General features: G+C 45.6%; 1 protein-coding gene across 1 annotated transcript; it reads left to right on the top strand.

Moving 5' to 3' along the window:
- Nucleotides 1–972: 972 nt before the first annotated feature.
- On the top strand, nucleotides 973–5,309 carry LOC137231693 (putative serine protease 42). Its single transcript, XM_067752228.1, is given in 8 exon segments — nucleotides 973–1,000; nucleotides 1,185–1,313; nucleotides 1,631–1,794; nucleotides 1,796–1,839; nucleotides 1,841–1,903; nucleotides 2,442–2,704; nucleotides 3,602–3,774; nucleotides 5,073–5,309. Coding segments are annotated over 8 exon segments (1,101 nt in total).
- Nucleotides 5,310–12,554: the final 7,245 nt, after the last annotated feature.

Genomic DNA, 12,554 nt, shown 5'->3' with positions numbered 1-12,554 from the left:
ACTCTTGCTAACAGAAACAGCGCCTCCTCCCATTTGATAAGGCCGGCCATCTCCACCTTAGAGACACTGCAATGACTTCATGTGAGTAAATTACATTATAAGGGCATACCAATTCTCTGCCTGAATCACCCCCGTCTTCACTGCCTCTAGACCTAATAACTAGAGTAAGATCCCAGCACGCTCTAGGACAGGTGCAAAGTATAACCCAGGGGTAGAAGGCTTCCTTACAAAAAGAACTGCAAGATTTTGCTGATCTACATTGGAAGGAACAAGGGGTATATATATATGGGATGGGATTCAAAGGATTCTTGATTGGGAAGGCTTAGTCCCAAATATATCAACAGTACACTTGCTAGAAATTTGGAATTCAGTTTGCTGGTTCAGGCAGGTGGGAATGATTCTACATGTTTACTGGGTTGTTTTAAACCTGAACGCAGTAGTGGACCACACTAAAGGAGATTGATATGTCAGAAATTCCTTGGCCTAATGTGGAGAAAGGAATGCAAAGAGAGAGGGCTTTAGAGAATAAGCCCTTCATCAAGACATTGAAAAATAAATTGTGAGGGGAACACCCATATCCTCGAAAAACACTGTAACTGGCTGTCCTCTTTTGGCTGGGGAAAAGTGGGAAGTACTGGAACTCAAAAGTTGTTATTGTTGTTTTTCCCCTGACTTCAACAGGGATGATGAAACCCAGAGAGGCAGAGGCCTGGTAGAAGCACTTATGCAACAAAGACAAATAGACATCAGGGGCATAGAGCTAATAAGAATGGATTGACCTGCGGGTCTCTTTGGTGGTGGCTCATTTTTACAGGCGTCCCCGTGACTGAAATTGCATAGCAGCCAGCTCCTTTGTCCAACCCACATCCACTTCATCTGTAGTCCCCCTCCCCGCGAATCTAGGTTTGGTGAATGAGGCCCTGCCTTGTGGAACCGTTATGGAGAATTAAGGCTCCTCAGCTAGTTCCCAGGATGCCCATCCTCACCAGCTCCAGGCCAGGTACCACACCAAGAAGGGCAGGGGCGTCAGAAAGCGCCCGCCTTTTAGAGCCAACGTTAAATTGGAAGGTCCCTAGCAAGGACAGTCTCCTCAGATGTACCTTACCCCTCGGACCTGGGCAGTGTTCTGGCTGGACACAGTCTGGCGTGAGGATCTGAGAGCGCAACCCTGCACTCTCAGGCAGGAGACTTCGTGGGCAGGGGCACGCAGAGCGCTGAGGCCGTCGCCGAGCCCGTGGCATCCCCGGGCAGCCCCTGCAGCCTCCTGGTCTGGCTTCTGCTCCTTCAGCGCTGGCTCAGGGAGGCCCCAGCGGGTAGGTCAGCGACGTCCTCGCCCACTTCACCCCTCTCGGGAGGCGGCCTCGAGGACCCCACGGCGGACCAGCCAAACCCTGGAGGGGGCTCAGGGAGCCCCTGGGAACCCCAGGTCCCCTGGGGCTCCGGGAGCCCCCAAGTTGGTGGAGTTTAGGTCAGGTGACTCTTCGCATTGGCCTTCCGGAGGGGCGGGCTGAGGCGTCAGGGTGGGGGCCGGTGTTCCCTGGGAGTTTGAGGGGATCGGGGTCTGAATTAGTGCAGCCCTGCTGTGGAGCCTGAGGGAGACGTGCCTCGTCTGTGGGTCCATGGCCTGCAGACTTGGAAGCGCTGCCCTGGAGCCTAGGAGGACATGGCCTTCTCGGCTGTCCGAGGGGCTCCAGGGAGACAGGGCCTGTTTCTTTGAGGTTCTCCTTGCTACCTGTCCTCACCCCATCGTGTGGCCAAGTGTTCCTGAAAATCGTGGGAGGAAATCAGAGTGAAAGAAGGGAAGTGGCCCTGGCAGGTGAGCCTGAGGGTCAGTGGCAGACGTGTGCGGAGGTTCCCTCATCTCAGCTCAGTGGCTGCTGACTGCAGCCCACTGTATTTTAAGGTGAGTAATGACAAGTGGAGATGTGAGAGTTCTGGAGTCAGTCCTGCCCTCCTCAGATACCCACTAGTTTCTGCTGCCCTGCAAGTTGATAAAAACCCAACCCAAACCAAAGCACACACAATAAAAGTGGGAGGGATTCTGCGCTGGTAGTCTTGTTACTAGGAATACTAGTTTGGTGAACAAAACCAATTGTTTGGGAGAGCAAACCAATTTTTTTTTTTTTTTACATCTTTATTGGAGTATAATTGCTTTACAATGGTGTGTTAGTTTCTGCTTTATAACAAAGTAAATCAGTTATACATATACATATGTTCCCGTATCGCTTCCCTCTTGTGTCTCCCTCCCTCCCACCCTCCCCATCCCACCCCTCTAGTGAGCAAGCCAATTTTGAGAGTCATTAGGAGGGTTTTTTGGTGATAGGGTCGTAGCGAGAGTGGTGAGAGAGGTTGGGGCCCCATTGGGAAACAGCTGATATGTGTGGAAAGGCACAAGGGATGCTTCCCAGGGTCTCTGTGAGGGACATGTCCTCCTCCCACAGCTGTTACCGCTGCAGTGTCATGATGGGAGATCGGAGTGTCTGTGGTGAAATCTCAGGGTTGGTGGTTCCTATCAGCCAAGTCGTTGTTCACCCTCAGTTCTCAACACGTGGAACTGTTAAATATGACCTTGCTCTTCTCCGGCTCTTCTACCCTGTAAATTTCACTGGGGTCATCCAGCCTATATGCATCCCTGAGAAGACTTTCCAGGTGGAAGCTGGGACCAGGTGCTGGGTGACTGGATGGGGCAAGCAACAAGAATTCGGTGAGACTGTGAGGCAGGAAGTAACCTTGGGCAGAGGGAGGTAGCCTTATCCCTGGAGTAGGCGACAACACTAAAGGGAGGGGTAGGGAAGCACACCACCTGGCAGGTGGGTTAGGGGGCAGCCAGGCTAATGGTTCCCGGTTGGCTTGAGCCCAGAAATTGGTTGAGATCTTTTGTTGCCACACAAATATTTGATGGCAGCCGTTTAAGCAAGGCACCAGTCCTGGGACCTAGAGCTGCTCAGGAGAAGAAGAAGTACATGGGTGAAGTCTCCTGCAGATTTGTGGGGAACTGTGCCTGGTTGGTTTGGGGGCATTTTTAGGTTCCCTGGGGACAGAGCCAGATGCTCTGGAGTTCTCTCCAGGGTGGATTTCTGCTCAGGGGGTGATGAGCTGTCTGCCAGGCCGAGCTGTCCCTCGCTGGAGGTACCTGCCTTGGTGCCCAGGGACTTTCCTGTCCTTGGAAATGTTGGCAGAGCCCGTGGGCCCCAGTTGGTGAGGCTATAGGGCCTCCTGTCTCTGGGAAGAGGCTGGATTGTTCCTTTGGGTACTACCTGTCTGAGAGTCTGTGATTCTGCTTTAAAGTAAAGACACTTTGCTGATGCACTGGACACCTTTCATTATTAGTATTGATGCACAGAGTGACAGATGCGTGGTTATCATTTCTCAGGCTGGTAAGGCCTCGCCTCTTCCTGTCCTGATCTGTTCTTCCTTCTCTTGTCCTGGTTTTGGTTCCTACCTTCTCTTCTCCCCACGTCAGCTTTGGGCTTCAGTTTCCTCTGCTGTCAAATGGGGACAATATCCTCTGTGCTGCCTTCTTCAAGGGGGATTCAAGGTGTTTGGGGGCTTACTGTCCCCCTGTGCAGATCTACCCACTGCTGAGTTTCTTTGTTTGTAGGTGGCCCATGTGTCTCAGTCTTTCTCTGGGAGATGGACCAATATATCATCTACTATGAAGAATGTAATGGGATGATCCAGAAGGCCATGCCATGAGATAAGGATGTAGTACTGGAAGGAATGCTGTGTGGCTATAATAGTATAGGAAACGATTCTCGTCAGTTAAGTTCATGGGTCTCTTGCCACCTCCGCATTGAGGTTGTCCCCTCAAAGTTTCCTCATTCCCCAGTGGCAGGGCCTGGGTTATTTGCCACCTCCTCTTTCAGCCTTTAATTAAGGATATTCAGGGGAGAACCCCTCAGGATGCCCCTGAGCTGGCCTGGCCCGTTCCTTCAATAGGGAGCAGCCCTCGCATCCTGGGCGTGCTGCCAGGGTGTGGTGAAGTTGGGGGTGATGATGATAATAATGTAAGTTCCTATAATTGAGTTCCCTCTATGGCGACTTACTGTGCCAGTGTGAGCATTCACCCACATTAGCTCAGTTACCCAGCTCACAACCCTGCAGCATAATTATACATATTATTATACAGACGTGGTCCCTAAAAGACATGAGCTCAAGGTCCCCCTGGGAGTGCCTGGGCCCACAGTCTCCCCTTTGCACCAAGCAGCCTTTCTGAGCAGGGGGCATCTGAGCCAGGTCTTAGAGGATGAGTATTTGGAGTCCTGGAAAGAGGAGAACGTCACTGTTGGGAGAGGGAACAGCAAATACAGAGGCTCAGAGTTCTGAAGAACGTGTCACGTTTAGGGAATGTGTTTCAGGTCTGGAGCAATGAGGTGGCAAATATGGCCAGAGAAGGTGATTGGAATCAGAATATGTGTGGCCTGCAATGCTGTGCTATGTTTCTCGTTCCTGTCCATGCGGGACTGTAGGCCAGGAGTTTGTTTTCACCATGTAGGCAATGGTGTTGAGCCCCAGGCAGGACCTGGGCTGGTGGGGAGGTGAAGGGGTTGTGTTTGAGGTTGAGTCATCAGTTCTTGGTGACTGACTGCCTGTGAGGGTGCGGGTGAGGGAGAGCTTGAGGAGGACTCTGAGTTTCTGACTGAGCTGGTAGATGGGGGGCCACCAGAGCAGTTTTAGCAAAGGATGTGCAGTGTTTGCGTGAGCTGGGGTGACTATGTGGGATGTCTGAGAGTGTAGCTTAGAATATGGAGGGAGCTGGTTATGTGGTCAGGAGCTCTAGAGAAACTTTAGGCTAGGTGTAAGGATTTGGGAGGCTCCATGCAAAGGGGGTATTCAAAGTGTTTAACAACCACTGTGGTATAGGAAATGACCAGCCATAATATCCTCAGAGGATACTAAAGTTTTCCAATTGACTATTCAGTTCTCAGTTCTCAAAATCAAGAAATCTGGGCCTGGGAGATGGCTGGGGAAGGCCCACAGGTGCCTGTCTTTCAGCACCTTGCAGTGCAATCAGCCTGCCCTGAAGTGGGTGCTCTTCCATTCCTGCGGTTTGCTTCTTTCTCTTTTTCCAGGGAGATTCTGGGGACCCTCTGGTCTGTCAGTATAATACCACATGGGTCCAGATAGGGATTGTGAGCTGGGGTGTCAGCTGTGGTTGTAAAATTTCACCTGGAGTTTTTACGGATACTGCCTTCTACACTAAGTGGCTAGTTGCAGTGGTGAACCAGGCTACCTCTTTGTATCCAGTGGTGCTCCTCATCCTCCTGGTGTGTCTGGTGCTGCCTCTGGGCATCCTGGCGACCCTGTGATCACCCTGGCCCACACCCCCTTCTGTTTCTGAGACTCACACTAGCCCTGCCTCTGACCTCCCACTTCTACTCAATGCCCTTTCCTCAATTTCGTTTGGGATCCACTGACCCTGTGGAGATCCACATGACAGAGAGTGGCAGCAGGAAAGGAACCCTGGAAGTTTCCCGGCCTGGTGCTCCAGGAACCTGCCTCATCCACACCTACACCTTGGCTGTGCTCTGCCTGCCAGGAAGAAGTGGGTGAAACCATCCCAGCTGATGGCCAGTGACCTGCCAGGTGATGCTTCATGATGCTTCAGCCACATCTTGGAGAACATCTAGCAAAGGAGCGACATCATCTCCAGTGAAACAGCGTTAGACCTGACACTTTATCAAACCAGTCCGCTTGGTGATTGTTGGGAGAGAGTGAGGAGGCATCACTATGTCCACATCTGACTCAGCTGTCTGGCTTGGGAGAAGGTCCCCTGCTGCCCAGTGTGGATGCATCTGTGAGTGTCCAGCCTCTGCCACACAAGCCCTCCTGGGGCAACTCAGTCTAGGAACCCCCTTCCCAGTGCTCCAGCGGCCACATCCAGGCTCACTGCAAGTTGTGTTGAGGCGTCAAGGAGTGCAGAGATTTCTGATGTCAACTGAATAAATGTTTGAAGAGTCGTGTGTGTGTTCTCTACTGGTCTGGGATCACTGAAGAGAGCTTACATTTAGCTTAGGAAAGTGTTTGTGATCCTTTTTAAACCCTGGAGTGATGTGATGTGATGTGAGTTGACAGGTAGCTTTAGCAGTTGGGTCCTACTGCTGTGTTCCTCATAGCCATTAGCATCTCTGCAGGGAACTTTGTGGATGAGTTTCCTAGCCAATGCATCTGGGAAGGAGGAAGTGAGAGAGACTGGAAGCAAGAGAGGGGTCAGGGCATTGGGCCCAAACATCAAGCCCTTTTTCTGTGTGTTTCTGCTGCTCCCCTTCTTGGTAAATAGAGTCTTGAGCACCAGACTGCCTTGGCCAGGCTATGGAGAACGACACTGAGACTCAGGGAGGGGACAGGTTGGGGTGCTTACTGTGTCTGTGCTGGCTTATTTCCTTCATTACCATATCGTCCCAAATTAGCTCTTTGTCATGATGCAGAGCACTTCACTTTTCCTTGATTTCTTTCGTGAAAGTTTGAGGTTGCCTTTTTTTAGGAGAGGATTAGCGCATTTTGCATATGGGAAGAGGTGCAAGTGAATAGTTAGGTGAATAAAAAAGTGGACTGGGGTAAAGCTTGATAATCCTCTCTTGTGGCACCTTTCATCCCCTTCCTTCTGGGCATATAGTGGATCAGAATAAAGAGTACATTTCCAACGTTCCCACGTATCTAAGTTTGGCAATAAGTTCTGGCCAATAAAGTATAAACAGAAATGTTGGGTATGAATTTTGGAAAATATCCTTAAAAGGAGAACAAGCCCTTCATCACCTTCTTCTTTCCTGGCTAGAATGTATACATGGTGACTGGAGCTTGCGCAGCTATCTTGGGACATGAGGAAGATGTTAAGGGTATGGAACAGAAATTCAGAAGGAGCTTGACTCCTTGGATTTTATAGGGCTGCCATCACAGCTCTTTATGCAAGAGAGAAATAAACTTCTCTTTTAATTAAGCCACCATCACCTTCAGTCTCACTTGCTCACAGAAAAACCTCAATCTAACTAATTCAGTTGATATTATCTGGAGCTTTATTTCTGGATTGTTAGGAATATAAGTTTTTAAAGTCATTTCTTATTTAGACTAAATTCTTCTTTATTCCTACTTGGCTGTATGCCATTGCTTCCTTCTCTATTCATATTTATTTATTTATTTATTTTTGTGGTACGCGGGCTTCTCACTGCTGTGGCCTCTCCCATTGCGGAGCACAGGCTCCAGACGCACAGGCTCAGCAGCCATGGGCCTAGCCGCTCCGCGGCATGTGGGATCTTCCCGGACTGGGGCATGAACCCGTGTCCCCTGCATCGGCAGGCGGACTCTCAACCACTGCGCCACCAGGGAAGCCCCTCTATTCATATTTTAAAATTGGTAAGGTTAAAACTTTATATTGATAAATGACTGTATTATCTCAATGCATTTCTGTATTATTTTCTTTATTGAGGTATAATTTATTAATAGTACAATGCACACATTGCACTGTACAATTTTATGAGTTTTAACAAATGTATACCCATGCTAACATCACCCAAATCGTGATAGAGAACATTTCCATCAATCCAGGGTGTTCCCTTATATTCCCTTCTATCATCTCCTCCCAGAGGCAACCTTTGTTCTGTTTACTGTCAGATTAGATTTGCAGGTTATTGCATCTCACATTAATGGAATCATACAGTAAGTGTTCTTTTGGGTCTACCTTCAACATAGGTAGGGAAAGTTTTTGTCTTCTTTTTTCTTTCAGTTTTATTGAGATATAATTGACATATAGCACTGTATAAGTTTAAGGGATACAGCATAATGATTTGACCTATATACATCATGAAATGATTACCACAGTAAGTTTGGTGAACATCCATCATCTCATATAAACACAAAATTAAGGAAATAGCAAAATAGCTTTCTTTGTGAGAACTCTTACGATTAGCTCTCAACAACTTTCACATATAGCATACAACAGTGTTAATTATACATATCATGTTGTACATTACATCCCTAGTACTTTATCTTTTTTCAAAAATGTATTTATTTTATTCATTTATTTATTTATTTTGGCTGTGTTGGGTCTTTGTTGCTGCGCGCGGGCTTTCTCTAGTTGTGGCGAGCGGGGGCTACTCTTCGTTGAGGTGCGCAGGCTTCTCATTGAGGTGGCTTCTCTTGTCTTGGAGCATGGGCTCTAGGCACGTGAGCTTCAGTAGTTGTGGCATGTGGGTTCAGTAGTTGTGGCTTGTGGGTTGTAGAGTGCAGGCTCAGTAGTTGTGGCACATGGGCTTAGTTACTCCACGGCATGTGGAATCTTTCTGGACCAGGGCTCGAACCGCTGTCCCCTGCATTGGCAGGCGGATTCTTAACCACTGTGCCACCAGGGGAGCTCACTTATTTATCTTATAACTGGAAGTTTGTACCTTTTGACTGCCTTCATCGAATTCCACATATTGTTTTTGAGATTCATCCATGTTGTCATGTGTATCATCAGTTCATTCCTTTTTATTGCAGAATAGTTACCCATTATGTGAATTTTCCACGGTTTGTTTATTCTCCTGTTGATGGACATTTGGGTTGTTTCTCGTTTGGTGTTATTATGAATACAGCTGCTGATAAACATTCTAGTACAGGACTTATTGTGCCTATATGCTTTTGCTTCTATTGGGAATAAACCTAGGAGTGGAACTGCTGGTTCATAGAATAGATGTATGGTTAACTTTATTAGAAATTTCCAAAGTTTTCCAAATTAGTTGTACCGTTTTATACTCCTACTAGCAATAAATGAGACTTCGACTTGATCCACATCCTCATCGGTAGTTGATGGGGATTCCCAGTTCTAATAGGTATGAAATGGTATCTCACCGAGGTTTTAATTTTGTATTTCCCTGTAACTAATGGTATCAAGCACCTTTTCATATACTAATGCTCATATGTATATCTTCTTTTGTGAATCATCTTTTCAATTCTTTTGCTCATTTTAAATCAAGATGCTTGTCTTTTTATTGCTGGGTTGTAAGTAGATTCTGATTAGAGTCCTAAGTCTGTGATGTGCTTTTTTCACTTTTTAACTTGAGGTTGCAAAATTTTTCTTCTATTTTTTCTCCTATGAGCCTTATAATTTTAGCTTTTACATTTAGGTCTATGGCCTACAGATTTTGGGGCGCAGAGTGAGATAGGGAACAAGGTGTAGTTTTCTCTATCTTTAATTTTTATCCAGTTCCATTTGTTGAAAATACCTTTATTTTCACATTGATTTGCATTGGTACTTTGGTAAAAATTAATTGGCAGTATATATGTGCATCTTTCTGGACTCTATTCAGTTCCTTATCTATTTGTATATTCTTACGTCAACTTCACAGTGTCCTAGTTATTACAGCTTTGTAGTTAGTCTTGAAATTTGATAGTGTTATACCTCCAAATTTGTTCATGTTTTTCAATCTGGATCTTTTTTTGTAAAAATTGACAAGCTGATTCTAAAATATGTATGGAAAAGCAAAGGACCTAGAATAACTGAAATAAAGAACTACTGGATGTCAAGACTTAGTATAAAGGTATAGCAATCAAGACAGTGTGGTATTGGCATAAGGGCAGACATATATATCAGTGGAACAGGATAGAGAGTCCAGAAATAGATCCACATGTATATGGCCAGTTGATTTTAACAAAGGTGCCAAGATAATTCAACTGGAGATAGGATAGTCTTTTTAGTAAATGATGCTGGAACAATGGGACATTTGTATACAAAAATAAAATAAAGTGACTCAATCCTTACCTTGCATTATTTAGAAAAAATACTCAAAATGGATTATAGAACTAAATGCCCTTGAGTAGGCAAAGATTCTTTATATAGGATGCAAAAAGCATGAACCATACAAGAAAAAAGAAAAAGGTTATATCAAAACGAAAATCTTCTGTTCTTTGAAAGACACTGTTAAGAAAATGAAAATAAAAGCCACAGACTGGAAGAAAGTAGCAACAATGGCTACTCAAAGACTTATATATGAATGTTCATGGCGTCTTTATCCATAATAGCTTGAATCTAGAAACAACTCAAATGTTTGTCAGCAGATAAATGATAGCCACTGAAATACTACTTGGCAATCAAAAAGAATAAACTGCTGTTATACACAGGAACATGAATGAATTCAAAAACATTATGTTGAGTGAAAGAAGCCAGACCTGAAAGAGTACAATAAAGTGAAAAGACAAATCATGATTGTGAAATGATATTTGAAACACACATTACCAACAAAGGATTAGTATACATAAAAAAACTGAACAAAAAATACTTTAAAAGCAGCTCAAATGTAAAATTGAGTAGATGTTATGAACAAACATTTTATAGAAAGAAGGCACAAATGATAAGTAAAGATATGAAAATATACTCAACTTCAGGGAAATGCAAATTAAAACCATAAAAAGATTAATTTTATGCCCATCATGTGGGAAAAGCTAATAACTGTGGGAATAACTGTTGAGAAGAATGGGGATAATAGGAAGAGTCACACTGATAGTGGGAGTGTAATTTGGTAAAACTACTTTGAAAATTGGCATTATAAACTAAAAAATACAAATGAACATATTTACACATGAATCGTTGACATCGAAGGTCATAACTCAGAAGACACAGGTAATTCAAAAGACACACATTGAAACAGAGGACTCCTAATCAAAAGTGAAAATATACCATGAGTATGTATAGCAAACCAGTTGTTCTACTTTTTTGAAAGACTGGAATTGTTAAGAGTTAGCATTTCTCTCAGCTACACTCTTAACCCTCCTACATCTAACATCCTCAGCAGGTATTTAATAGTTTCTCCTTTCAGATCAGAATTCTTGATCACTTTAAAGGCCCAATGAGGTACCTCTCTCAATTTAGACTGGTAAGCAATCTTCCCAGTTAGGAGAACAATTTTGGACTTTCTTAATGCTGGTGGGGAACTGTCCCTCTCCACACATTAGTCCTTTGTGACTTCTTTGATGCAGGCGCTGTGTCTTCATTCGATGGCCTTTAAGATTCCTCCCGTAGGTCAACAACAGTATGAGCTTTAAAAGCTGCCTTAACTTTTCAGACACTTTTTACCTCCCTGCAGGTTTCCAGTTGCAAAGCAGAGAGAATTTTCAACTCAAAACTACCAAGCACTTATGTCTTAAGTAGCCAGAGTAGTAATGAGAAGGAAAGGATGAAGACTCCCAAACTCTCCAACCTTTTTCCTTGCCTACATTTCTAAGTGACTGCCTCTCTAAGAAGTCAGGATTCCCAGAGCAAGCAAGATAGGAAGAGGAGGGAGTCACCAAGGAGTCAGATTCCAACTCCATTACCAGATTTTTTAGGAATTTGTCAAAACCTGGGCCAACCCCAGGCTTCGAATTAAGCTTTTTTTTTTTTTTTTTGCGGTACGCGGGCCTCTCACTGCCGTGGCCTCTCCCGTTGCGGAGCACAGGCTCCGGACGCGCAGGCTCAGCGGCCATGGCTCACGGGCCCAGCCACTCTGCGGCACGTGGGATCTTCCCAGACTGGGGCACGAACCCGCGTCCCCTGCATCGGCAGGCGGACTCTCAACCACTGTGCCACCAGGGAAGCCCTAAGCATTTTTTTAAAAAAACCAAAAAACTGAGGTGAACGTTTCAGGACACCAAGAGACCTAGAGATCAGTCTAAGCTTTCTGTTATCTATTTAAAAAAAGAAACTCAAAGTTATATTGTAGGGCAATGAAGAAATATCCAGTGTGGAGTTTGATTTCCCATTATAAACAGCTAGAAAACTAGATGGAGTAAAAGAAACGATTTTTCAGACATCAGGACAATAGGCAGCATTAGCACAGTGATCCTGGAGAGAAGGAAACGAGTGAGACAAACCGTGTAATTGTCCTGGATTCCCAAGCAGAAGCAATTTTCAGATGGCACAGGGAGAGAAACCCGAACAGAACATGATGGTATCACGAAGTTAAGGAGACAAGAGATTGGTGTTCAGGAAGGCTAGGTATCTGGAGTTTGCAGGTCAGAATACTGTAGAGAAGTGTTGGTAAACTATGGTTTATGGGCCAGTTCCAGACATAGCCTGTTTTTGTACTGACCTAAGGATGATTTACACCCTTTTTTTTTTTCCCGGTACACGGGCCTCTCACTGTTGTGGCCTCTCCCGTTGCGGAGCACAGGCTCTGGACGCTCAGGCTCAGCGGCCATGGCTCACGGGCCCAGCCGCTCCGCGGCATGTGGGATCTTCCCGGACCGGGGCACGAACCCATGTCCCCTGCATCGGCAGGCGGACTCTCAACCACTGCGCCACCAGGGAAGCCGAGATTTACACACTTTTAAAAAGTTTAAAGAAAAGAATATATGGCAGAGTCCATGTGTGGCCTGCAAAGCCTAAAATATTTACTGTTTGTCTCTTTACAGAGAAAGTTTGCCAATCCCTGCTGGGTAGGATGGAGATATGCAGAGAAAGAGCTCCAGAAACCTGCAGAACAATCCCCTTTAGTCTTTGGCTGAATACTGATCTGTACACACGTAGGTTAAATTTCCAGGAGGCTAGGCAAAAGAACAAAGAACATCTGCCAGGGAACTATAAGGTGAACCAGCCTCAGAGCCCA

The sequence above is a fragment of the Pseudorca crassidens genome, chromosome 10 (assembly GCF_039906515.1).
Source record: "Pseudorca crassidens isolate mPseCra1 chromosome 10, mPseCra1.hap1, whole genome shotgun sequence".
Lineage (NCBI taxonomy): Eukaryota > Metazoa > Chordata > Mammalia > Artiodactyla > Delphinidae > Pseudorca > Pseudorca crassidens.
This window is presented reverse-complemented; position numbering and strand designations above follow the sequence as displayed.